General features: G+C 47.0%; 1 protein-coding gene across 2 annotated transcripts in view; it reads left to right on the top strand.

Annotated features, from left to right (window-relative positions):
* LOC119379499 (actin-binding LIM protein 3) overlaps window positions 1-27,001 on the top strand; it is a 618,577-nt gene that overhangs the window by 138,124 nt on the left and 453,452 nt on the right. For both annotated transcript variants that reach the window (XM_037648800.2, XM_037648799.2), the window contains exon 5: window positions 11,989-12,115. In XM_037648800.2, the coding sequence (XP_037504728.1) occupies window positions 11,989-12,115 (127 nt within the window). The remainder of the gene's footprint in view (window positions 1-11,988; window positions 12,116-27,001) is intronic.

Below are 27,001 nucleotides of genomic sequence, written 5' to 3'. Positions count from 1 at the left end.
TGGACTTTTTAGCGGTTCCCGCCGAGTCCGAATAAACGGTCGGCGACTATGAAGCAGTCTTGTGGATTTCCTTGTAGCTTTGTACTACATAGGGGTGGATGATCCCTTCCTTGCACCTCATAGGCCTGTTCCATTTTCATAGTTCTTGACAAAGCTTCCAGCAGATATCCTGATCCTCGCTTTTCCTCTTCCTTACTAAGAAGCAGAAGCTCAACTGAAGCAGACAAATCGTTTGCACTTATTTTATTCTTTTGCCGGCCACCACTGCACATCACAGCGGCAGCGGGCATCACGTGATTGTCACGTGCCACTCGTTAGCAGTAAAATGACCAAAATATGCTTGTAGCACCTTGCGCTAATAAGCATTTTGAAATGTACATAGGTATTTACCGAATTTTCCAGTAAATATGAAGTATTTGTGTGGATTTCCTTGTAGCTTAAGGGGAGATGCTACTCGAAGACACTTTTTCTTTAATATTCACCCTAGAGCAATGAAACTTGAGCTGCTTATAGAACTTTTTATGCTGATTTCAAATATATAATTAGGTTTCTTGCAAGTCGCATACTTTTAGTTCTGCAACATGACAAAGTGAAAAACTTAAGCCTTTTGCCCCCCCTCTTTTCAGACCTAAACTTCAATAATTTTTTACAATTGATAGTTCATAATGTTTCAAATAAAGTGTGGAATGCAAATAACTAATTAGGAAGTCCATACAAAATATGTACTAGACGTGAAAAATTTTAACGTGGGAAGTTCATATTTCTCCTACCCTAGTAAAAGTTTACATAACTTTTTTTTATTATATAATAAGAATATTGAAACTTAAACAAGATAATTGCATTTAAGATACTTTGGAAAAAATTTGGGAAAAATTTCATGCAGATCTGAGCACCAGAAGTACCCGAAAAAGGAGGGGCACATTGACAAAAATGACAAAATTTGCGTTTTGAGAAAAACCAGTTTTAAAGTCAAAATTGCATGTTTATTTATCAAAGATGTCATTGAATGCGACTAAATTTGTACACAAGAAAGAGAAATCCTCCTTGTAGTGGCCACTGCCATTAAAATGCGCCAGCACCATAGGTTTGGCCCTCACAGCTCTTTCGAGCTGACTCCTCGACAAGAGATTTTTTCTTCAGCGCATGCCGACGAGCCCTTGCTTCTCCTGTTAGTTTTTGAGACATTTTTTTCTGGCGTGTGCTGTCCCATGATGTGCCAAGAACAACAAGATCATGAGGCGGGAGCACGCCAAGCTCTTCCAGAACACGTTCAAAACTGGAGTGCCCTCGATTAAACCAACATGTTCAGTGCTGTCATATCAGCAATCAACGAAGACTCGTCGTCCTGTGATTTTTCTTCGTCTTCGAAGACTCCGATCTTTTTCTGGGAGGCACTCACATATTCGAATGCCGCGGCAAACTCGTCGGACGCATCGGCGTCCACTACGCCTTGCGGCAGCAGACGCTCTTTTCGTGGTTTTAGTGTTCGGCTTTGATTTGCGCCGGCGTCCTCGAAATTTGTGCGCCGCGTGAAACTTCACAGGCCGGTGACCGCGCTTCCTACGGCTTTTTTCATCCATAACGGATAAGCACTCGAGAAAAGCGTTGTTCACCTGCGCTGCTCTATGAGACACGGATCCTGCAAGTAGGCTTCACAGCACACACAGGCGCGCAGCGGCCAATGGCGGCTCCCGATCCGTAACACGTGATTTAAAGCCAGTCGCGGCGCTCGAAAAAGGCGGCAAAAGCGTGCGTATCTTTATTATTTCTTGCGCTGCAGCAGCGCGGGAAACCGTCGTTATTTGAACAGTGAGGCTCGGCTCTTCGCCTCATGCGGTCGACAATGGCGAGCGGCGGCGCATTATCGGCGGCAAGGTGCTCGAAGATCACACACTTTCGGCCTTTTGACAGCCACCTTGTGCTCTTTAGACGTAATTTTAAAGCGTTTCCAGTTGAGTCTCGGCATTGATTTTTTTTTTCAGTACAGTAGAAGTACTAACCTTAACAAAACAGGTGAAAACAAAAAATCGATAATTTTTTTAGAAAACTCGCGTTTTTCGACCCGCATCTCCCCTTAACACTACAAAGGGGTGGACGAACCCTTCCTCTTGACCTTACAGGCTTGCACCTGTAGGTCTGTTTATTTTCATTGTTCTCGGCAAAGCTTCCAGCAGATACGATATCCTGATCCTCGCTTTTCCTTGGTGGCGGGCATCACATGGGTGTTACGTGCCACTCATTAGGAGTAAAATTAACAAAAATATGCTTGTAAAACTTTGTCCTTATAGGCATTTTGAAATATGCATGCGTTTTTTTGCTGTACCACGTGCCTTACGCTAACAACTTTATTATTAACCTCGATAACAGATGAGCAACGTGCTTCTGCATTGAATCTCTGTCTTGACTTAATAATAATAATAGCTGGGGTTCAAGCTCCCAAAACCATGATATGATTATGAGGGACGCCGTAGTGGAGGGCTCCGGAAATTTCGACCACCTGGGCTTCTTTCACGTGCACCTAATTCTATGTACATGGGCCTCAAACATTTTCGCCTGTCTTGACTTGACGAAGCAAGTCAGCCTGAGGATTTATCAAGGGCGACTTGGGAGTTTTCAAATCTGCTCTTTGCTTCAGGCTGACTTCCTCATGCCAAGTGTAAGCACGATCCAAGTAACATCTCAGCATTCAGGGGTGATTCTCGGTCTTTTCATTTTCACCAGGATCTAATCGCACATTGTGACCAGTTATTGGTCCCTTTAGGAAAGCCCGTTTTCTGTGGTTCGATGTTGTATACGTTCTGTGATGGAACGTTCTATATATGTAGACGTGAAAACAGAAAACGGAAGAGGCAATGCTGCTGATCATTTTGTCGCCTGCTAGGCAAAGAACAGAAGGAGACACTGTTCCTTCAGATAGAACGGATATAAGCTGTCTCTAGATGACTTGAATTGGATAAGTGCTTGCGCTTGAGAAGCGAGTTAGTCTGCATCTGTCCACTGTTTCGTCCAATTATCCTAGCCTCAGTGCGATTCATCATGGATGGCACTAATCCAAACCCACGCTGACAGTTTGCGGAACTCAAGTAACACCACTTGTGCCTGTGTACAGGCACCTCCTCTCTTGGACGAAAAGAGGGGCTTGTGCAATTGTGCAGAACGTAATAATGCAACACAATACACAGAGCGTCAACTGGGTGAAGAAAAGTTCATTTTAATACAGTGCACCCAGATACACAGAACAACCACATGTTTATGAAATCATGATATCAAAAAATTGTGCTTCTGCTCCATGCAGGGGGCCAGACGTACCACTGATACATACATCTCGTTTTGCATTGATAAGATCATACCATTAGTTGCTGTGCACGGTATTCTTGCTCCTTCTGAGCATGCGAATATTTGTAAGATGCGACCTACACATGCAGGATTCACAGAGCATAGCTAAATGTGCACTAATCTTATTTTGAACCTCTTGTTCTGTTCGCCTTGTGTTGCATTATTACCTTTTGCACAGTATAAACCAACTAGCTCAACAACATATTAAGCTGGTGCAATGAAGAATGCGAAAAAATGATGATAAATACGACAGTGTAATGTATACAGAAGCAAGTGGTGTACTTTCGTGGTGTCCGAAAGGGTAAAAATGTACGGTACGTAATCAATGAGTCCACGTAAGTGCTTGCTCCTGCTGGCAGCACCATTGCAAACTCAGCAGTGCCAAGACATGTCTAGTTTTCAAGCCAGAAGGTTTTGCAAGCACCATCTGGGTTGTTTACATGATTGATGTACAGTCAAATCCCGCTACAACGAAATTGACGGGACGAGCGATAAAGTTCGTTGTTGCGGAATTTCGTTGCAGCGAAATTTCGTCTATAGACCACAAAAGTTATGAAGATCTGATGATCATGACTCGTCCTTTGGTCCCAGCAAGCGCATGCATTGTCCTTTGCATTTAACTCTCGCTAACTCGGACGTAGGTAAGTACCGGTACCTACGTTTACCTACGTACCTACGTACCGGTACCTACGGTTACCTACGGAGCAGAAACCTGGAGACTTACAAGGAGGGTTCAACTTAAACTGAGGACGACGCAGCGAGCGATGGAAAGGAAAATTATAGGTGTAACCTTAAGAGACAGGAAGAGAGCAGAGTGGGTCAGGGAACAAAGGGGGGTTAAGGACATCATAGTTGAAATCAAGAAGAAGAAATGGATATGGGCCGGCCACGTAGCACGTCGGCAGGATAATCGGTGGTCATTAAGGGTAACTGACTGGATTCCAAGAGATGGCAAACGCGTGAGGGGGAGACAGAAAATTAGGTGGGTAGATGAGATTAAGAAGTTGCAGGTATAACGTGGCAGCAGAAAGCACAGGACCGGGTTGATTGGCGGAACATGGGAGAGGCCTTTGCCCTGCAGTGAGCGTAGACAGGCTGATGATGATGATGATGAACTCGGATGTACTTGGCCGCACACTCGACGATAACATTGTCGTCCTGAAGCCGGCGCAGCTCGCTGGCGTCCTGCTGCTGTAGTGCCAGAGGCAGCCGACGCAGCTTGGCAGACACTCGCACGATGTGCTGCCGCCTCTTGGCCCGGCCAGGCAGGTGCTCGAACCCCGGAGGTACACCTTCAGGAAGCTGCGAGGAAACTGGTGTAGCCAGACGACACGTCAACGTTGCGCCGTCGATCAGGAGTCCCAACTGCTGGATGGCGTCGAGCCCCAGCAGTGACGTGCCGTGTGCTGTCAAGTAGGTGACAAAGGCGTGCTTGCCACGGTGCTGCAAGTCCGTGCGGAAATAGCCCAGTACCGGTATGCGGTGCTTCGAAAAATTTTTCAAATGAACTGACGCTCGCAGCAGGCGATACTTCGAAGCGAAAAGCGCGTCGAAGTCCCTCTTCGTCATCAACGATGCTGTGGCTCCGGTATCCACCAACAATGACATGTGGCTATGTCCTCCGACGACGACAGGGATGCGCAAGTCCCTTGGGCTAGTCGGCGCAGCTTGCACGGACAGGACCAGGGCCGTACCCAGGAATTTTTTTCGGGGGGGGTTCGCGTGTAGAACGGCTGCCATTTTTTAAGATTTATACTGGCTTATTTTCGTGAATAAAACAAGTACATCGCTTACTTGTAATAATTCGATGGTACTTTTCAATTATTTGTACCCAAATAAAGAAATTGGTATGTCAACCTCAAATTCTGGTTAAAGCAAGAAATAAGTTTGGACAATAGCACCACCAAAGCTGGGGACACCGCGACCAACGGCTCCTGATGAAGTAACACAATGTAACCGCGGTACAAAAACGGTATGTATGTGTTACAAGCTGCCACTCTAGCGTCGCCAGCGCAAAGTCGGCGACGGGAATGGCAGCAGGTTAGGTCGTTCCGTACGTAAGCAGAGACAGTAAAGAGATCAGAGACGTGTGAGGGGAGGTGAACCAGAATGTGTAGGTGCCATGCCACTCACCTTCCTTGGGCATTGCCCAGTGGTAAAGGCGTCACTTTGCCCAGCGTTGAACGTAGAACAAAGGTCACTTGGAGTTGCACTGCGGCCACCATCATTTCCCGGCGGCGCATGGGTGTCCTGCTTGTGTTCGTTCTCAGGTGATTCATATAAACCGGTGCATTCTCCTGAGTCGCTACAGAAGTTCGGACGCGCTTGGCTTTCCACCAGTGCTGAGGAGGGCGAAGTTTTATCCTTCGAAGGAGGCGGTTCTTCTCCGTCCGCTTCATCGGTTCGAACTTTCTTGAAGTAAGACGCAAGACTCCTTTGCTTCGTTGTTGCAGAGTGTCTTTTCATTTTGCTGCCGCAATCCTGTGCACGCACACAGAAGTGGCCAGTGGCTCCAAAAAGACGTTTGCGACTGCTTCGACTGCCTGGCGTGAACGGCGGGCGATGTTTTCTTCCTCTCTTATCCACTTTGCAGTGGCTAGAATGTAGAAGTGTGATGAACGCGCCGGCTCCCGCGTGGCGCATGTGTTTTCTGAACGCCGCTACAGCTGGTGTGCATGCAGGCCCATTATTGTACTCCAGCTGCAGCAAACTGGGTTAACGCTACTTAAAGACCTTTTCACAGAAGACTCCACGGGCACTGCATACTCCCCTTAATATACGTGAACCCCCAAGAATGCACTGCCGAAACATTTGCACTCCCCTGGTACAGTCCAGAAAGGAGGTGTTGCTCCGTTCCTGTGAAAAAGTCACCTTTTCACAGACGGCTCCCTGGGCGCCTGCATAATTCTCTCTGGGCTGCGCTAATTAAATAGCCGTGACCCCCCAAAAATGCACTTTGTAGGCTGTAACGTCAGCCTCTGTACTCCCGCGCGCAGCCCAGCTTGGCGGCGTTTTTTCTCTCCTGTGAAAGTTGACCGCTGGTGCCGGATTGTGTGCCGGCTGTATCCTCGCTTTGTGCGCTTTGTAGGGAGGCGCATATACCTTCTGTGTACAGAAGAGGTAGATGTCCTTGCGTGTGGTTAAAGTTGTTCGAAGTTGCTCGGATATGCCAGTCTTTCAGTAGATGTCATCTTCGATGATTCGTTTCGGTGGCGAGGACTACAGTTTGAGAAAAGTTTACCCTGCAGCCTGCGTCCTCGGAATGCGCCGCTGAGTTTTTCCGCTTAGGGGTTTCGTTCCCTGGCAAATTTGCGCACGTCGTGTTGGTGTTGCCGTTGCTGTCGAACTGTTTACCTTCACAGAAGGAGACGCGCTTTTCGTAGGAACCCAAAGCCGACACGTGCGGTCCACACAGACGGATAACTTCTCCAGCGGCAATGCACAAGGAAAGCATCTGGAATCAATAAAGGAGCTGCTACGGGGTGAAAGACGAAAAAAAAAAAAAAAAGACTCGAAGGAACGCGAGGGCGAAGTGCAAAGCTGTACAAATAGGGCAGGTGCGCGTGCGGGGGAGGGAGCGCTGAGGTGTTCTGGTAAAAGGGTAGGTTTGAAGAAAGGAAGAAGAGGGAAGCAATGCCAGGAAAGTTGCAGTGTAACTTTGGCAGCTGGTGGTCGCTGTGAAGGCGTGTAAATATTTTAGTATCACCCGAAAAGTTAAAGCATCAAAAAAATTTCGGGGGGGGTCAGAACCCCCTCAACCCCCCCCTAGTTACGGGCCTGGACAGGACTGTGGCAGTGCTGGAGTCAGCGTCTTGGACGGGGGTGATTTCCTGCACCGACGCTTGTCGTTTACGGCAGACTGCCGCGAAATGCCCCTTGATGCGGCAAAATTGACAAGTTTTGTTTTTGGCCGCAGAATTTCTGTAAGTCGCCAGATGCCTTAACTTGCCGCAACGAAAACATGGACCAGCTTGAGGCTTGGAAGCAGACTGTTGCACTTGCTGGCAGCGAACGCAGTCTTGTACACCCGCCGTCGAGCCCACGCAGCCATCTTGGATACGGCCGCCCGACTTGGGGGGGGGAGCCGCCGCCATTTTGAGTGACATGCGGGGCCAACGAAGCAGCGGACTCGCCATTTTGAGCCGCTGCAACGCACTGGATGCTACCGCCGTAACCGGAGTGCGAGCAGAGTAGCCGCTCATTATCGCCGAACGCCGCGTTGGCTTTGTTGAGTGCCTCCAAGTCACGTCCAACTTCTTCTGCCTTTTGCAACGGAAGGGCTTCCCCATAGGACAGAAGTTTGGCCCGTACATGTGCGTTGGCGACCCCATGAATTATCTGGTCACGCATTCTGTCCTCGTAGGTAGCTCCGAACTTGCATGACAGGTCCTTTTCTTTCAGCGCGGTGACGAAGTCGAGAAACATTTCGCCGGGCACTTGTTTGCGGCTCGTAAAAAGGTGCCGCTCGGCTAGCACGTTCGTTGTCTCGGCGAAAAGCCCGTCCAGGAATTGTAGCAACGTGTCATACTCCGTCGTCGCCGCATCTGTCGACGCCGTGCCCGAGTCCGACGCCGTCGGTGTACTGGCCGTGTGCGTAGCATTTGGGCTGCCTTGTGCTTCGAGCTGCTCCTGCGCCGCGAAGTATTTGCGTTGTCCCTCGATGCCGAGTGTGCAGAGGAGCGCCGATGCACGTCGCTCATCTTCCCAGCCGCCTCCACCGGCCGCTTTCAGGTGAGCCTGGAAAATTTTTCTCCATAAATGCCATGGAATAGGAGGCTTGCCGGGAACGTTGTGGAACGGAGGAAGGTTCGCAAAGAGGGCCGCCATGCGTGCAGGTAGCAGTAGGCCCAAGCAGAATGGAAGTGGCGTCGTTCAGTAGCCGAAGCAGGAACAAAGGAATTTCAGGCCGACGCCCTTGTAGTGCTTGTAGCGTGCAGGAAGGCTAGCACCGACGCGCAGCAGAAAATGTGACTCGTAGCGTAATGTCACGTACATTGTGCTCTTCCTGGCGTCGCCTGTCGTAGTAGCGTAGCGGTTCAACTACCTCGTCGCCATGTGTTGTATAGGGCAGGAACGCGGCGTAACCCGCGGTGGGCCGACAGAGAGGCCGAACGGCGGGAGGGCGCGTAAAGTGACGATGCAGAGACCAAGCTTCGGCGAGACTGACGGGAGACTGCTCTCCTGCGTTTATTGCAGGAGGATTTAAGGAGGGGAAAGAAGGGCTATTGGTCAGCGAGGCACAGGTCACATGACCGGCATGGCCACGCCGGATTGGTGATAGCAAAGAGGCATGGGGGAGACCCAGCTCCACCCAGTGGCATGTACAGGGACCTTTACTGCCATAGGCGTGCGAAGGGTTCCTCATTAGGGGGGCGAAGGTTCATCGCAGCGCCCCCCCACCCTAAAAAGTCCATGTATGGGGCAGATTCTGCGCCCCCCCCCCCCTCTTAGGTGACTAGAAGGGTCAATGTACGGGGCAGATTTTGCGCCCCCCCTCTTAGATGATTAGGGGGAGCGGCCGCCCCCCTGCCCCCCTCTGCGCACGCCTATGTTTACTGCACTGGTGTTTCCGGGTGCCACGAGGGGTCGTACGACACAACACAGTCTTAGAGTTACTGTATATGCTACCTTTAGGTAGCATATACAGTAACTACACAGGCTACCTTCGAAGTGAGCCGAGCGCGTAGCACCGCGAAGGAGCGTGCCAAAGTTCGCTAGAGGCTAACTGAAAACGAAGTGCCGAAGCTCCGCACTACCACAGTCATGAGCGAGCGAAAGGCAAGCCGAAACGCTTCGCGCCGTTTTGCGATTTTATTGCCTTTAATCTTTCTTCCGGTGTGTGAGCTGCGTACTTGAGCGTACTCGCTATCAATGATCGCGACGATAGCGATCCGTGGTTTTCTGCGCAGCGGTTGCGGCAAACGGTAGTTCCGTTTTCAATCTGTGCACTCTGGCCGTTCGCGGGCCTTCAGAACTGCGTCATTGCTATCTGTGATCGCGTCTACCGTTGTTTTGACTGCAGCATTGCTTTGAGTCGGTGCGCGTACGTTGGATGCGCGCGTACTTTCGTGGTAGCCCATGATCGCGTCAACCTGACCACGTTTGTGTTCGCAGCGGTTGCAGCACAATGTAGTTAAGCTTGGACTAGGTGCGCGCCGGCCGCGCGTGTGCCTTCAATACTCCGTGAATGTCATTCACGATCGCAGGGCTTGTGACGACAAGCAGTAGTTTTGTTTTGCGTGCTACGTCAAAACAATGGCGGGAGTTCTTGAAGAACGATTCTTCCGCGGCCCGCACGCGCATCAAACCCGCTGGCAGCATCATGGCGGATGGACGATCTGTCGCCGAGCATCTCAATGGCGAATAATTTACCGGTATGTGCGTGTGGTGGCAGAAAGCATCTCTCCGATGATGACACGGGTCTTGCGATGCGGCCGCACGGCTCTGGCAACAAGAAATGGTCGAGTTTCTACCGGAATTTCGCAGCAATCCTAGGCACGCTCCTTTTCCTTATGTGGTGGCACTCGCGAAATCTTCGTTCAAGCGGGAATACCCAGAAAAGTTATTTGTTGTGACGAGACCTTTTTCGCATTGTTTTCTATGGGCGGTCGACGGGGAATCGAAAATTATTTGTTGTGGTGGAAATTTCGTTGTAGCGGCATTCGTTATGGCGGGATTCGACTGTACAGTGTGTGGTCGACTTGGCTTGAATTTGTTCCTATGGTTGTTCTGCATACTTCGGTAATCTGACCGGCTGTGCCAGTGGTAGCAAAAACGGGTACCACAGCAGGAAGAATCTGTTTTTGCGGCACCTGCAAAATCCGTAGTTTTCCTGGTGGACACCGTAGAAGCGCTGCTGCAGCTGCTAGGAGAGGAGGCTTTATATTTTTCAGGGGCCTTATGGTAAAATGGCCACCACCACCGAACATCTCGTGACACCACATAGTGCCTGACTGACACAAATAAATTGTCATTCATCATGGTCTCAGTTTCAAGCTTTGAAGAACAGTGCAATAATTATCATTATACGCTCCGCCAGCAGATAAAAATCCTCTCGTGATGTCTCTCATAGACTCCTGGGGTCTAGAATGGAGAGGTGTGAAGAGTGCACTTCCCTTGCCTTAGCGCACTGATGCTGCTAGGGGCGCTGCTGCAGGGGATGCCGGTTCATCGTTTGCCTGGCTTGTATTGTGAGCCGTGTTGATAATGCCCCATAAAAACAAGAAAACATTAACACGGGTGCTTTGTTTCTGGCTGCTATGAAAATTTGGAAAATCAAGGAAATAAGTTGCGAAGAACTACATCGATAATGATTTACAAGGTCTATGTGCATTGTCCTATCATGGAATTTGGCTGAATTTTATTCTATGGCAGAACAGCTTATAAAATGAAACCTCTAATTACTGTTAGAAAGGGAAGATTTGCGCTTGTGCCTTGGACTTCCAATATTATATGTTTGTTGCAAACTATGTGTTGCATATGGAAGTGCAATTACCATGTTTGCTAAATAGATCCAAGATACTTGCAGCTTCTCAAACATTTTTCAAGATATACTATGCGCCTCAGAGTCTTATCATTGTGTTTTCATTAAAGCACCTAGGGCTTCCTTAGAAAGACATTGGTCAGTACACACCCCTCAGAGTATATTGGTACATGCACTGCTAGAAGCACTGAATGTAAAAATCAAACAAATTTGCTGAACAGGTAGTCAATCCTTCATATAGAATTTGATATTTTCCCTCCTTATGCTAAACGAATTACGTTTTGATATTTAGATGGCCAGTTACCACCTGATGATAATTGCAACTAATGAATCAGTATCAAAGGAGAAGGCTGGACTCCTCTGGAGTGTCCGTTGAACTTCTCGATTATACACCTCTATTAATTGTTGAAGCATTGGCTATTGAGCACTATGCAAACTGTACTCGAATGAATTTCTTAAATTATATATATAAAAGTGTGTTACTAATCTAAACAATGCAGGATGTGTTGGATGTAAGCACTAATCAATGAAAATTAGTTGCAACGTTCTTTAAAGAAAAAAGTGGGGTAATTTTAAATGTGCATGGCGGTTTGTAAGTATATTATAATAATAATAATTGTTGGGGTTTAACCTACCAAAACCACGATATGATTATAAGAGACGCCGTAGTGGAGGACTCTGGCAATGTCGACCACCTGGGGTTCTTTAACGCGCACCTAAATCTAAGCACACAGGCCTCAAGCATTTTTCGCCTCCATCAAAAATCCATTGAAAATGCGGTCGGGATTCGACCTGCAGGTCAGAAGTCGAGTGCCTTAACCACTAGACCACCGTGGCGGGGTTGTAAGTATATTATGGCTGTGGTAATGACATAGGTGACTTGTTTATTTCACAGCGTAAGTTTGGTTGACTGCTGACAGAATGCCCTCTTTCAGTACCAATTTTAATACGTTGTGCCAGCCATGACCAGTATCTTAATCCCTAATGCTGGACCAAGTAATTATTTTTTGCTGGCTTTTCTCAAAAGGTGCGGCAGATCTTTTTCTAGGTTTTATGTTGAGTACCTATAAAGGAGAACGGTGATTATGTACACGATGTGTAAACGTATTGCTGAGGTGTACAGCAGCTGTGTACTCTGAAGGACTGTCTTTTTTTTGTCTGTTGTGCAGAATGTGCAGGATGCTCAGATGATCTTAGGGAAGGTCAAGCCTTGATTGCCTTAGACAAGCAGTGGCACATTTGGTGCTTCAAGTGCACACATTGCAATATTGTTCTTCATGGCGAGTACATGGGCAGGTATGTATGCACACTCTGCTTTATGAACCTTGTACAAAAGACTGCTTCTCATTGAGCTGTGCATTGAATGTGAGGGATTAGGCCTTGTGCATGGGTACATTTAATGAGATGCTAACTAGAGCATTTCAGCATGTCTCATTATAGTTTGTAGGGACTCCTTCCTCTGCTGACATAGCTCCACTCCTCGAGCTGCTGTCACTTGGGGAAGGGAGCGGATAATTTTTCACTGTGGTTGCCCTCCTGTTCTCAATCTTGGTTTTCACGAAACTAGACTTGAGGCAGGCAGTTTATCATCTTTATCAGTGTAGTCTGTCACCACTGCCGGACCTCTCCTAAAGATATTCAATTTATGTGAGCTGATTCCATTTTATCCTAGCTCCCTGTCATCCTCATTTCGTTGCTGTCCTGTGCGTTACATGGCTGGCCCAGATTCATTTCTAGAGCTACCCTCATTCTGCCGTCCTCTGGTGCCCCTGTCACACAGCACCTGTGATGTCATGCGCAGTGAATGCCACTTTGGTTGCTGCTACACGGGCATAACAAATGACATTCACAGCTAGTGGTATTCGCCCATTGAATGCATTTCTTGAACTCATCATGCACGCATGACGTGTAACACTGACAACAGGGGCTTGGCAAAAGATTACAGTCGATAGCCTAAAGAAAAATGTAATCAATGTTAAGGCTCTTATTAATCCATTGAGGGTCGATTTATTTCGCGAAATGCGTCCCAAAAATGTGTATTCTTTTATTGCTGAATTAAATTGTTCAGATGAATCTATTTCAGAAAAAAAATTGTTTAACATCTTTTTGGATGGCTGTAAAGTGACAGCAAGACAAATGATAAAGAAAAACCTATACGACTGTCAAAAAATTATGCGCTGCAATAAATGTCTGTGTAGTTCATAGATATACAAAAATAAGTGCACGAAGTGACGTCCAGTGGAAACACTGAGGGAGAAAAGCCACTTTTTATCCAGTCAGCATAATCTCGCCGCGCATGCTTTTGAGATGTCGCCTGCTCATCAATATCTAAATCTTAATTCGTAAGTAACGCCTCGTATGAAGGGCGGACATTTACTGAATCAGATGCTGATTCGCCAGTCGAGCGGCAATTCGGAGGAATTGCTGCTAGACTGCAGCCGAGAAACCGGCGCGCAGTTCAATAGCGCAAGCAAACTGCACGTGTGAGCGCACTGAAGAAAATCGTGTAGTTGTGAGCGTGTCCAGAAAGCAAGAACAAGTCCGAAACCTATACTAATCATTCGTCTTATCACCAATGAAACGGAAGCGGTTTTTGCGAGTCCTCGAAACAGGAAACGTAACCACAGCGGCATCGTTTGTGTCAGTCAGCGCCTGCACGGAAACCGGCATGATCGCTCACCGGGGAGCAATAAACGAGATAGTAACAAATCAGTCACCTTTTGAAACATTCTAAACCAGAAAGCCATCAGTATTGCGGGCGCAATAAGCGGGAACCGGCCTAAGGACACAACTAAAACTAGCTGGCGCACCGCTGTAGTAGAGCATAAAAAAGAAACGGAGAGGCATCGGTGCTAGAAAAAAAATTCCACGTATTCCCGAAGTGTGGCAGCACATGCCAAGCAAGAGAAATGATCGAAACACACAGGCAATGACGTACATGTACAGCGTAAGCCTTTTGGTGCCTGTTAAATGATACCTTCAACCCTCAAAGGGTTAATGGCTGTTAACTTTTTGATAACTTTTTGATGTACAGCATGGTATTTGATGCGATTTGTGCAAATACAGTAGACTCTCGATAATTCATACTTGAGGGGACCTCAGGATTTTATTTGAGTTATCAGAAGTTTGAATTATCAGAAGTTCTCATAAATATGACTCAGGGCAACACATCAACTAACACTGCGATGCTTATTGTTTCTCAGTGCCGCAGCAACATCATAGACTGCTCTGCATAATTGCCAGTAAAATTTTTATACATCAGTGATAATACTGGTTTTTGTTATTATACAAGGCATGCACGGGTGTGTAATTAAGGGACGAAATGTGTTGCGTCCCACGGCAGTTGCTAGCCCCTTCTAATTCTTAGGACGCTTTCTCGCATGGCATACCGCAGAGGAAATGACTAAGAAATGTTTGGCATGCGACACATCAAGGCCAGACCGTACAGTTTTTTTTTTTTCATCGGTCAGCAGGAGATTATTGGTGCGCACGGTTCGGCGGGTTTGGCTGTTTTGTAGGCAGGCAATCAGCTTTATTTGCGCCTGTTAGTAAGAGAAAAACGTGAATGTTCAGCTAGAAGCAACAAAGGCAGCAGATATTTCCAGACATGGACAAGCAACAAGCTTGAATTAACCAAATTTGTGCAGTGAGGGAGTTTGAATTAAGCAGCTTTAAAATACATTGAAAACATAGTGGGCCAACCAAAAATTTAAGATTTGTTTGAATTAATCGAAAGTTTGAATTATCAGAGTTTGAATTATTGCGAGTCTACTGTATATTCTTGTTCCCGAACTCTGAGTTGGCGCTAACACCTCCTGTCGGCACAAATGCTTGTCTGTTCTTTCGTGCTTTTCAGTTCTTCCATGTTGTTTTGGTGAAGTGGTGCTGCGGTAGTAAGGTCAGAATTCATGCGTGATATCTCTATGCCAGCCATAGAAGCGAATTCTGCAGTTTTATCAGTGGAAAATATTAAAGCAAAAAGCACGGTGGACTGATGACAAACACCAATCGCGAATGCCATTTTGTATATCTATGCATGTATACCAGCAGTGCAAGACCACAGTGATATGCAGCAGGATTTTCATTTACTGTAAATGAAATTACATGTGTCTTGTGACTAATTTTATGCCTGTCGATTTACATTCTGTTGCATGCCTTTATCTTTTTTCTAGTTTCTCAGTTATTATTGTAGGACTGGCAGTATGCAGGGGTGGTACACTTTTCACTTTAGGAACAGCAACAGATCTCCTGTCATTATGTATCCTTGTTTTTCTGTGAATGTCATGAATACTTGAGCGAAATATTCTTGAGGTTGGTTGCCAGTCATGAATTCTCATTCTCTCCCCGAGTGACCAAACATTGTTTTTTGCACATTTATCTTCAACCCTACTTGAGCACACTTCCTTGGTGTAGATATTCCATTAAGTTTTGCCATTCTTGAAGAGCACTATGTCATCTGCAAACTGGAAGTTGCTGAGATATTTTCCATGAATCTTTATTTCTATTTCTGCCCACTCCAGTCATTTAAAGGGGTCCTGAACCATTTGCAAAATAGAACAGCATGAAGGACGGGACGAAAGACGCAATAACCACAAGACGAGTGCTGACTACCAACTGAGATTTATTTGATGAAAGTGCAATCTTTATAGTGTCACATGTCACCACCGTCAACAGGCCCCACTCACGAAACCAGTAATAGCACCAATCATGAACGCTATCTCATAAAACCTGAATCGACGCACAGTTAACAACCGGAACAACACACACACATTATACAGACGCGCATGGCAATTGTCGAAACACACTTAAAGACGCATTATCACAGTTTAACATGTAAGTGCACACATCTTGTTAAAACACTGCATTTCGCTTGCTCCTCGCGAATATCCGCACTATAAGCGGTACCGCACTATAACCAAAACAACCTTCTTCAAAGCAGCAAAGCAGCACTTGCGCAAAATGTGTTGAGCATGTAGCCTCGCGTGTCCGATAATTGACATATGCGATTTGGGGCGCTTACAACCACTTAAATGTCCGAATGTTCAAAAATTAACCGCCAAAGACCTGCATTGCCAACGAAATGAACACGGGGGAAAAAAGCAAACAAAACAAAGTGCCATCGCGGAAATTCGCCGACTACGTTTCAGGCCACCTCGAGGTATGCGCATTGCACAGAAACCATGTCGAATCGCGACCAAAATTTCATGTGCTGAGCGGTACCGATCGTTCGATTTCACGGGCGCGCACGCGATGTCCAAGACATTGCAATCGAATCCGGAACCACAATTCGAGAGTTGCATGTGGCAACCATGCCCTCGTTTTCATTAACTATATGATTCTCTTCCCTTCAAGTGCAGCCATCGCAAAAAGTTTCGTTGATTCCGCACCAAACCGCAACTTTTATCGCCCGCGACCGCTACCGAAAAGCAACCAACGCTGATTAGGCCTAGCGTGCCGTTCAGCATGTTGTCGTGGGAGGTTTGTCCAAGACAACATGAAGATCGGACGTCGAAAAGATCGCACTCAAGCACTAACTTAAGAACAGCGCGCGTGATACGAAGTTTGTGTTCACGGCCGGGAGATCAACGGCGACAAAAGCCCGCCAAGCTCGTTTAAGTCCGCGCACTGGCAGAAAAGGCGAAAGCTCGTGTCATGAAGCCGCAAAACTTTTCAATTTGCGGACGAGGTCGCAAACGCGATATCTGTAGCAAGTGTGATAACGACGACGCTTTTCCCGACAGGAAACTTACTTTAAAGCGCACTTGATGAGGACGCGATCGTACGTTCCACGCGTAACGCGCTGCCGGCAAACGGCCGCGGAGCCTTGCCGCCTTGCCGCCGCCGGTGCAAAGGCTACTCCGTCGCCTACACAACCACCACCCTTCCCCAGTCGGCGAGCCCGCACAGCGCTGCCACGGTCTTTTTCCTCCCTCCGCCCCTCGTTCGTTCACTGTGCGTGCCCTCGCTCTTAGTAACGACCTCGTCGCTCCCTCCCCAGCGGTGTACCTCCTTTGAGAACCGCACTCGCTACCGCGTTTGTCAGAAATATTTTCCCGCAACCGCATTATAAACGGGGACTGCACAATAAGCGGTATGCGTATACATGCGGTTCTATGGGAGGGTGAACGGGAGTCGAAAAAGACCGCATTATAACCGGTCCTGCACTATATGCGGTTACGTTATAAGTGGTCTGCACTGTATTACGACGACTAAAACGTGGCGGCTGGAAAAGACGATGAACCCACAACAACCGCAAAAACGACAGTGCTGTCACACAGAAGATGATCAACAGACGAAACCCAGCCCTGTCTAATTAAAACTTAAAAGGTTGCTCGCACATGGCCTTCCAAAAAGGCCATGCTCGTCTTTGGAGAGAAATAAGGAAGGTTCACTAACACATTGATCGCCAGCTTTGTTGATAAGAAACGCCTCCATGATTTCTCTCTCCAATTTGTTGCTCGCTCTTTTTAAAAAACTGCTTCTCTGAAATTCTGGTGCACAACCACACCTGTGGCAGTGGTCTGCCAGGTGCCCTCCTGACTTGTTTTGCACTCAATTGGTTGTGCTTATTGTGTCCCGTCCTTCGTGCTGTTCTATTTTGCAAATGTTGCACCCACTTGCCCAGACAAAGTCTCTGCTAAGTCCTGAACCACCCCTCGTGCTTGGTGAAAAAACAGACGCTACTATGAACGTCTCAGCCAAATCTTGCAGTTGGCAAGGAGCGTTCCCAAGCGGAGTGCAAAGTTGCCACTTGATCAAGTGCCCTCTCTTCATACAGAGGTTCCTATACATGCTGGAGACATCACAGAGCAGATTTCTATTGGCTTTTTGGATGTGCCGTGCTCTGTAGTCTGCTTAAGTTACGCAGCCTGAATCGCACCGGGATCGTGTTCCATGACGCATGTCATGGCATTCCCTGTGTAGCGTCCAGTGCATTAAAGTGTGCCACAGATCTTTGTTAACTCTGTCGATGGATTCAAGAAATTTTTGCGGCGATCGATCCAGTAAACTCTGATACTGGGGTCATTCAATGATTACTTGTAAGAGTGGTTCAGCACCCCTTTAACCCTGTATATCCCGTGGCCAATCCAGTAAATTTTTTTTTTGTACAAAAGAGGGAATAACCCGAAATCCAGAAAAATTTAGCTTTATTTCTTGAACAGGGTTTGTACAGGTCCTTGAAGACCTTGAGAACCGTTGAACTTGAAAAGTACATTTTCAAGGCCCTTGAAAGTCCTGGAATTGTATTCTATCCTTGAAAACCCTTGAATTTTGAATTTTGGGACCAGTGCAGTCTAAAGTCCATTGTGCGCCCTTTCAATGGTAGACCTATTGTAGATTGTGGTTTATTGTTCCTGTCAATGCTCCCATAGGAACACTACTGTGTGCTTTTGTTATTTCATCATTTATGCGACAGATGACACCGACTGTCTTTGCACTTCGGCTGCATGTCATATTTCACGCGACTGTCTACCCGCCTGCATCGCCCGGACCACATATGTTCGGGACACCTGAACAGCCTTTTCATACGGTTAGCAGCAAAAACAATGCCATGGTAGATTTTTGGTGTTACAATTTTAGGTTTCGTAGGACTGAAAAATCTTTCTCGATTTTACAAACTTCCCAGTTTAACAAAGTAATTTGAGCGTGGTGATTACTTCATTAGATCGAGTTTCAACTGTATGCTGTTATTATTCTCTTTTCAAGGTAAACCTGGCACCGAGCAGATTGTAGTGCACCTGAGGCTCAAAAAAATTGAGGTCAGATTTTAAGAACAGTGCTATGCTGCAGCAGTGTTTCCTGTGAGCTCTTGCTGTGTTGAAAGCGATAGGTGTTATTTCATCACCATGGCTCTGTTATATAATATGAGGGCAGTGACTGGAAGTAACCCCCGAATGCAGAGATGTTACTGGGATCGTGCTTCGACTTGGGTTGGGGAAGTTGGCCTGAAGCAAGGAGTGCACTTGAAAATGCCCAAGTTGGCCTTCATGCTTTGTAGACGCTCGGGCTGACTTGCTTCGTCAAGTCAAGGTTGAGCTTCAATGCAAAAGCGTGTTGCTTATCTGGTAACGAGGTTAATAATAAAGTAGTTAGCATAATGCACGTAGTACAGCAAAAAAGTGTGTATATTTCAAAATATCTGTCAGCAGAAAGGGCTACAAGCATATTTTGGTAAATCTACCGTTAGTGGGTAGCACGTGCTGCGCTGTGCAGTGTTGCTTGTCCAGAGCGTCCGTTGCCCACTGTTTTCAGTGGTCTCTCAAGAGCAACACTTTCCTCCAAGTTCCTTAGTTTTGGGTTGGTAGAACTGGCCTTAGAGGAGTGAATGAAGGGTTGGCTTGTGTGGTGTTCTTCCAACGTCTCAAATGCCACGGCTTGTTTGTGCGCCGCCCGGTCTGGTGGTACTGCAGTAGGGTTGCCAATGGAATAATGTTTGTGCAAAGCGTGACTGAGGTTTCGGTTGTTACTCTGAAGGCGGTGCACTGAAAAGTAACCGTGCATCCTCCTTCCATCAAAAGCTTTTCTTTGCGTCTAAATCCATGAGACCATTGACATCAAATAGAGAGACCAGCGTCAAAGAGTATACAATGCATGAGCCACACTCCTGCCACGATAATTCTTCCAGTGTGCTTGCTCGCACGCTTTCGACGCTGCTTTGTCGTAGTCTCTTGAGACGTTGAGGCACTTGGTCACATTTATAACTATGGAACAAACTAATATAGTTAAAACAGATAGATGATGCTTCATGAAATAAATTCATGTTAATATCACCCATTATCATGCCATTTTTATTTTCTATTGAAATTGTTTGCAAAAGATGGTGGATTGGTACAGAATTCATTAACTGACAATAATGGACTGCAATAAATGCACCAGATATGAAATCCGTGTCTTGAGTAAGAAAGCAGTTACCAGTTTGTCTATACACATTCGCAATTAGGAACGGTTAAGCATAGGTCATCTTTGACAAGCAATATTAGAAGAAACGTGTATGACTGCACTGCCACGATTGCTTGTTATTCTGTGGCAGTACTCAGACTTATAGTTATGGAAGCGGTACAGATTTTTGTCATCATCAGATAATCAAGCTTCAGTTACGGCGATCAATGAAAATGAACGAGTAAGTGACGTGACAGGGTGGGCGAATATTCCAACTTTCGAATATTCAATTTGATTCGTACTGGAATTTTATGGTTTGAAGTATTTGAACTTCCGGAAAATAAATATAACAGTTTCATTCTCTTAAAATCAAATCGCAGCGCCTTTAATTAATGCCCATAAACCAAATTCTACTCTCGAACTTTGACATATCGAAAGGTTAATGGCTGTCACCACACCCTGACACTATTTTGAGACAGGTTAGCTTGATCAGTGCAGCGTAAAAGTGCCAAGCGCAGCATCTGCTTATACCGTACTTAATCGAATCTAACGCGCACCCAATTTTCGAGAGTTCTAAATAACGCATCTCCACGTAATGTTACAAGGTCTTTTAAAATGATCAGAAGAGAAAAAAAAAAGCACAATGCACTCTCATAAAAAGTGAAATTTATTTTGCTGGCAGTTGCTTTCCTTCAGTGATGCAGTTCTGCTGGCTTTAAGGTCGCTTCTGCATATGCCTCGATTGTGTGCCGTTTCAAGGGCCGTTACCTTGACAAGCCCTGTCTACACGGAGCTGCTTCAGAACGCCTGGAAGCATGTCATCGAGATCAGGATATTTCTACCAACAAAAAGCACTTGCCTCCCGGCCTTTAGGCGCAAAGGCCCTAAGGAGGCATTCGTGTTAGTTAAAATATCTCACTTGTAGAAATCATACTCACTGGTCGTTTAGCGCACACCCATAGATCACATCACTGGTCAGTGTCATAATTTTATACTATATACACATCGTTTACGCTGCCATACAGCACGTGATTTTAGACCTCCTTAAGCCGTATTACATTTTACCATCGAAACTCACTAGTCAACGCAAACACCACATCATCGTTCATAGCACTCTTTGGCCACCCATGGCCCTTGCGCCACAAAAACCCACTAATCATCATTTTCGGCCCTTAGAAACTTTTCCTGGTCGACATGTAGCTGAAGATTTCCTTCCTCTGTTTGCACCACTCACGGACACATATTTTGTGCATGCAAAATAGACGCAACATAGCTGTCACATCAGTGTGCGAAATGACTTTCCTTTGATATGAAGAAAAGAAGGTTACTTTTAAGGGCTCATTTTTCTTTGTGAGACAAAATATTAATGAGAACAGACAGTAATGCCAAGGAAAGTGTAGGGGATGTTATTTGTAGTAATTCGGATATAAATGTGAAGAAAGTAAAGTGGACGAAAAGATAACTTGCCGCCGGCAGGGACCGAACCTGCAACCTTCGAATAACACGTCCAGTGCTCTACCACTGAGCTACGGCGGCAGTCATCCTCTCGTCCACTTTATGGGGTATATATGTGCATTTTAACCTGGGAGTGTTAGTCAGCACCGATCGCAGCCATGGCGACGAATGTGGAATACTCTTTTTCTGCCTGTTGGCGAGCCCTTACGAGCCCTTAAAAGTAACGTTCTTTTCTTCATTCATAGCGAGGGTCTCGTTCTGGCAGACTTGATGCCATCAGGTGGTATGCGAGGGATTATTGGTCAGCTGCAAAAAAAAAGTGTTATGTGACGCCAACAGGCAGAAAAAGAGTGTTCCACATTCGCCGCCACGGCTGCGATTGGCGCTGACTAACACTCCTAGGTTTAAATGCACATATATACCCTAAAAAGTGGACGGGGGATGACCGCCGCCGTAGCTCAGTGGTAGAGCATCGGATGCGTTATTCGAAGGTCGCAGGTTTGGTCCCTGCCGGCGGCAAGTTATCTTTTCGTCCGCTTTACTTTCTTCACATTTATATCCTAGTTACTACAAATAACATCCCCTATACTTTCTTTGGCATTATTGTCTGTTAGTTCTCATTGATATTTCCTTTGATATGAGCTTTCCTAATGAATGGGACGCGTCACTGTTTCCACTTCACTGGGAACAAATTTGACGCAGACACTGCATTCGAGCACGAAATGAGCCTATGCGGACTAGCTTTACAATAATGTTTACAATGCATTCCGTTGCCATTTTGTGAGAGCGATGTGTGATGGCGAAGTTGTGTGTGCCAAACACATGAGCCCTCCCACCGGAACTGATGCCGGCACCAACAATTACCGCAGAACCCACTCGCAGCCGCAGAGTAGGAGAGGGAAATCCACGCAGAAGATGAGGAACTCCCGACTCGAAGGGAGCGTGCCCTTGTCTGCCGCATCAGTTGCGGCAGACGCCGTGACGTGCGCTCAGTGTTGGCTTGTTTTCAGGAATATCACTGAAGCTTGAAATGCAGAGAAACAACATGTTGTGAAGTCAAGATGACAGATAGAGATAAAAAGGACATACAACAACCTTGTTTGCTGCCGTTAGAAGCAAGCAAGGCCACGGCGAGCGTGCGAAAGGCAGCGATCGAGTAATGTGTCCGTCTGTTGGAGAGGCAACGGCCCTGAACTTGATGTGTCTTAGCCGACATTCCAACAGAATATAAAAAAACAAGCCTGCAAACCTGCAGCAGATGGCAGAACAACCCTTGTACCTGAACCATATGCGCACCGCATGGTCACTTGGCTCGAGAGGAGAGCAGCGCGCTCAGAGCGACCATGGCCTCCAGCAAAGAAGGGTGGGCGCGGTTGCTTTGTACTCTACCAACACAGCAAGGGAGGAAAATGCATTCTTCTGGAAAGAATCTACAGATGGCACAACCAGTAGAATCACACCAGCTTTACACTACGGTGCCAGTTTTTGAACGCACAGTGTCAGGGGCATAGCCAGAAATTTTTTCCGGGGGGTGGGGGGGGCACCTCCTTGATCTGAAGTGGGGGTCGGGCAGGCAGATGTGATTGTCATTTTGCGCTCTGTATGCCATAGCAAAAAAAATTAAAATTTGGGGGGGGGGGGGGGGGGGAGGAGGGCACAGACCTGGTGTGCCCCCCTGGCTACGCCACTGCACATTGGAAAATCTACCGGTACGTCATTGACAGCAAAAGGGTTAACATGCACCTAAATCTAATTATGGCGTATTCGGTTGGTCGCTCTGGTCCTCTGGCTCGGAGTCGGCAGATGCGAAGGCAGCCCGCAATCGGAGCACGAGAGGTAGCATGCCAACCGAATGGAGCGACGATCTTGGAGCAGCCAGGGAGCAGCGTGCTTCTAGCGCCACCGTGCAACCAGCACGGGAAACCGCCGGGTAAACATCGACATATGCGGTCGACCATCTGAGCTGGCGTCATCGTCCGAGCTGCTGGTTTAAGGGCGAGACAGACGGTATGATTTTGCCTCCGATCAGTCGTGCGGCGTCGAATGTCCGGCATGCGGCTTACGGCGATGCAGCACACACGGGGTGAACGAGCAATCAGCCGTAGGCTCTGCCCACATACGGCGCCTCAGCATGCACACTCGGAAGTCTTCGTATCCTCGTAATGAAACACAAAACAAACAACTTTGCACAGCCACGCTTCGTTCTATAAGAAAATAATCACTAAAGCTATGCCTTCGCGAACGACAAGCACATCGCAACAGCTTGCCGTCACTCATGACTTCGAGAGGTAGGCCTAGCATGGTGGACAACCGGCCGTCGCCTACGCCGTTCACGATCACGATCACACGCGAGGCTGGCATAGATCGCTTGTTTTTGCCAACACGATTAAGCTTTGTACTCGCATGTAATGCGTTAGCATAATAAGTTTCTCGGCGTCATCGATGTGAGGGCATTTGTCTGCGAGCTGCTGTAACTTCCTTTACGTTTCCTCCGCCTTGAGTAGCCGCCTCCGTTTCGACAGAGTGAAGTTATGGCTTGGTACACGTGAACTCGCCACACAAATGCTCAAAAACGCCGCGAACACAATACAACACACGTGTACGAAGTATTACGCGTCCGATGCTCTCCCCTTCCAAAATGCGCGCTCGCACTGTCACCTGCCGGTTAACGCGGCATCTAGTGTCACGTGATGACCCAGCCAGATCGCTCTCACTTCGAAGTCGGAGCGGGCGGGAGCACTCTGAGTCGGAGGCCGATGCTCCGAAAGAACCAACCGAAGGTAGTTCGAGCGCTTGGATTCTACCAACCGAATGTGTGACCACTTTTCAGAGCACTCCAGAGCGCTCAAAATCGCCCATCCGAATACGCCGAGCCTCTAGCATTACGCCTCCATCGAAATGCAGCCGCCGTGGCCGGGATTTGATCCCTCAATCTTCAGGTCAGCAGTCGAGCATCATAACTATAGATCACCGCGGCGGGTATATGTAAAGTGTTGTCGAAACCGCTTTGGTTGTACCAAATCATGTAAATAAACACAATTCGGCCTCTGCATTGCCTCATTCTTTATAAGACAACCAGGAAATGCCACCTAGCAGCACCCCTCCAACGCTTCACCAACCTACCGAAAAGAAAAACTGTATCTTATAAGAATATGCATAGGGATCCTCTGCAGCTTTTTTTGGTAATTTTGCTCTGAAGTATTTAAAAAATATTTGAGAAATAACTAAAAAATATTCGATTTGATTCGCGCTCATACTTTAATATTCAAATTCGCTCCACACCCACAATTTTGCTTTTCGCACAGCTCTAGTGACAATTGTCAATGATGTCAAAGTGAAGCTTACTTATCACGTTAAGGGAAAAATGGAATGAAATCCGTTTAAGAAGGAATTCACTTCACCGGGTTTCAGTAGAGAAGCGATAATTGAATGAAAATACAAAGACGCCAACCACAAGAGAAAAAAAAATGTAGTAAGATGTTTCGGCACCCAGAACCGGAGCCTTGTTCACAAGGCTCCCATTCTGGGTGCCGACACGTCTTATTATATTTTTCTGGGTGCCGAAACGTCTTATTACATTTCTTATTCTTTTGTGGTCGGCGTCTTTGTCTTTTTATTTGATTCTTCCCGACCAGACGGGCATCCGTCGAAGCCTTGATTTCAGAAGCCATAATTGTTGTGTCAGTCGGATAAACAGTAAGCTCTAGTCTGTTTTACTTAGGTTGGATTCATCTCTAATGCACAGAACTATGCTGTTAATTGTCTTCCTAGCCTTCACTTGGCAGATGTCACTCCACAGGAACAACCAGTTTCTTTTTCTTTAGTGTTAGAGCTTTGGAGAAGAGAGCCTTGTTACATGGGGCCAGATGCTCATTCACAAAAACGGGAGCAATATGGTAGGTACGCAGTGAACAGTGTCCTGATGATTGGATGATATGAGTTCATTATTGAGTTCATTATTTTAGCCCAGTCCTCTCCTTGGGAGCAGGAAATGCCCTTGATATCAACACTGCCAAGGCGAGAGTACTGTTCAGGCTCCTCAGCCTTGCAAGTCAATGATTGGTTCTGGGATCTCAGTTGCTTGTTTTCATCAATCACCGTAGCATTTTGGCAAAGTAGATCTTCAAGTCCATTCGTGTGCTCAACACCAGAATAAGCTTCTCTCAACAACATCGATCCCACATTCCTTCATTCTGAGTGAGATCTTAAACAAAGATGAGCTCATGTATGTTTAGCTATGTTGTTAAACCTATCTTCTAACTACTCAACTTTCCTCGACAGTTCTGCATTCGTCAGCATGGTACAGGTATAAAACATGGAGCCAGATAAACAAACACAGTTGATGGAAGCAGCAGCGGTGGCAAATAAAAGTAAAAAGTAAAAAAAAAATCAACGTAGGAATACCTGCGCAAAACATGGGGTTCAGGCTTAGATGTTGGTGATGCAAAGCCGCTGCTGTCAGTTGAGAGTAGGCATCGATGTCGACCTCTTTATAGAGTGCGCCACGATAGCATGTATACTGGAACAGGGCAGTGTGCAGTCTTTGCAGCACACCAACAGAACGGTGGTCACTCTTGCGATGATGCCACCAGGAGGGCGCCATGATCGACCAGTGTGCCTTTCGCATGAAATTTAAATGTACAGTGTGCAGTGATTCCACTCCTGCGCCAACTGTGCCAAAGTGCGCCAAATTGTATTTACTGCGCCATCCTGATAATATCGACGAAAATTGCGCCAAACTGCGCCAAAGTCTCAGGTTTGGGGGCGTCTATCACTGGCAATCGCACCGCCGGCGCGTCAGAACATGTGCAGCTTGATTTTGGGGCTGCCAAAGTCGCAACCACGGACGAAGAATTATTCCGCTGAATAAATAGCGCTCGTGCGTGCGTCCCGAGTAAGCCACAATGCCATGCACGGTGCCGACGCAGCTTCTGTTCTGCAAGTCGGTTCTACAGCAAAATGCGCTCTCCGCAGAGGCTTGTGACGTCTAGGCCTATCGGTAGCGAGAAAGTTGTGACGGCGATTCATCGGCGGACGTCGTCTCTTCCCGAAATGCTGCTGATAGCTCGTTTCAAGCGTCGCACGGCACGTAAGGAAAGCAATGTTTAGTAATAACTACATGCGTGCCGCTAAAATGTCTGTCACTTCTGTTTCTGGACATTGCGGAATGAAATTTGGGATCGCTAGCAGTAGATATGGAACAATATCGGATTTTCCTTGCTTCGCGTTTATGGAAGAGCACGCGAACGGTGGGAACGCGTTGTCACTTTTCCTCAGATATACTTTATCCATGGAACTTCATCCAGAAGAGCTTTTTCATAATTCCTTCCACCAGCACATCCGAGTTCGTAATCACTCTGTGGTAAATACCCCCTAAAAGGCCCTGCCCTTTCGAGCTCACGAGCTAGGGTTCCAATTCGAATTTTTCGCTTGCTTTTTTAAAAATGTGATCTGATTAATAGAAGCATATCTCCTGGTCAGAGCAGCCGCAAATGCGCAGCTGTAGCGGGCCCGTCGCTGACGGCCCACAGTGAAGCGGCTGCGCCATGTTACACGTCCGCCCCTCGCGTTCGAGGGTCAATAGCTGACGGTTAAAAAAACTCAGTTTCGTTAAGGGCGAAGCAATGAATGCGATATCAACAAATTTTATTGTTAAACGAAGTAAGGCTAGCAGCTAACTCTTTTGGATCCGATCTCGCGTAACTCAACAAAACGCTGGTTTAAGGGGATATGGCCGCTCCAGGAACCGAAGCGTTGTCGTGCTCTGATTTCTCTAAACGCGAAGTAAGCGTTGAGAGCACAGCAAGTTTACGAGCCGTCTCCTGATGCCTCGAGATAGCGCGCGCG

This window comes from Rhipicephalus sanguineus, chromosome 1, assembly GCF_013339695.2.
Source record: "Rhipicephalus sanguineus isolate Rsan-2018 chromosome 1, BIME_Rsan_1.4, whole genome shotgun sequence".
Classification (NCBI taxonomy): Eukaryota; Metazoa; Arthropoda; class Arachnida; order Ixodida; family Ixodidae; genus Rhipicephalus; species Rhipicephalus sanguineus.
Note: the sequence above shows the minus strand (reverse complement) of the source record. Positions and strands in the feature narration are given on the sequence as shown.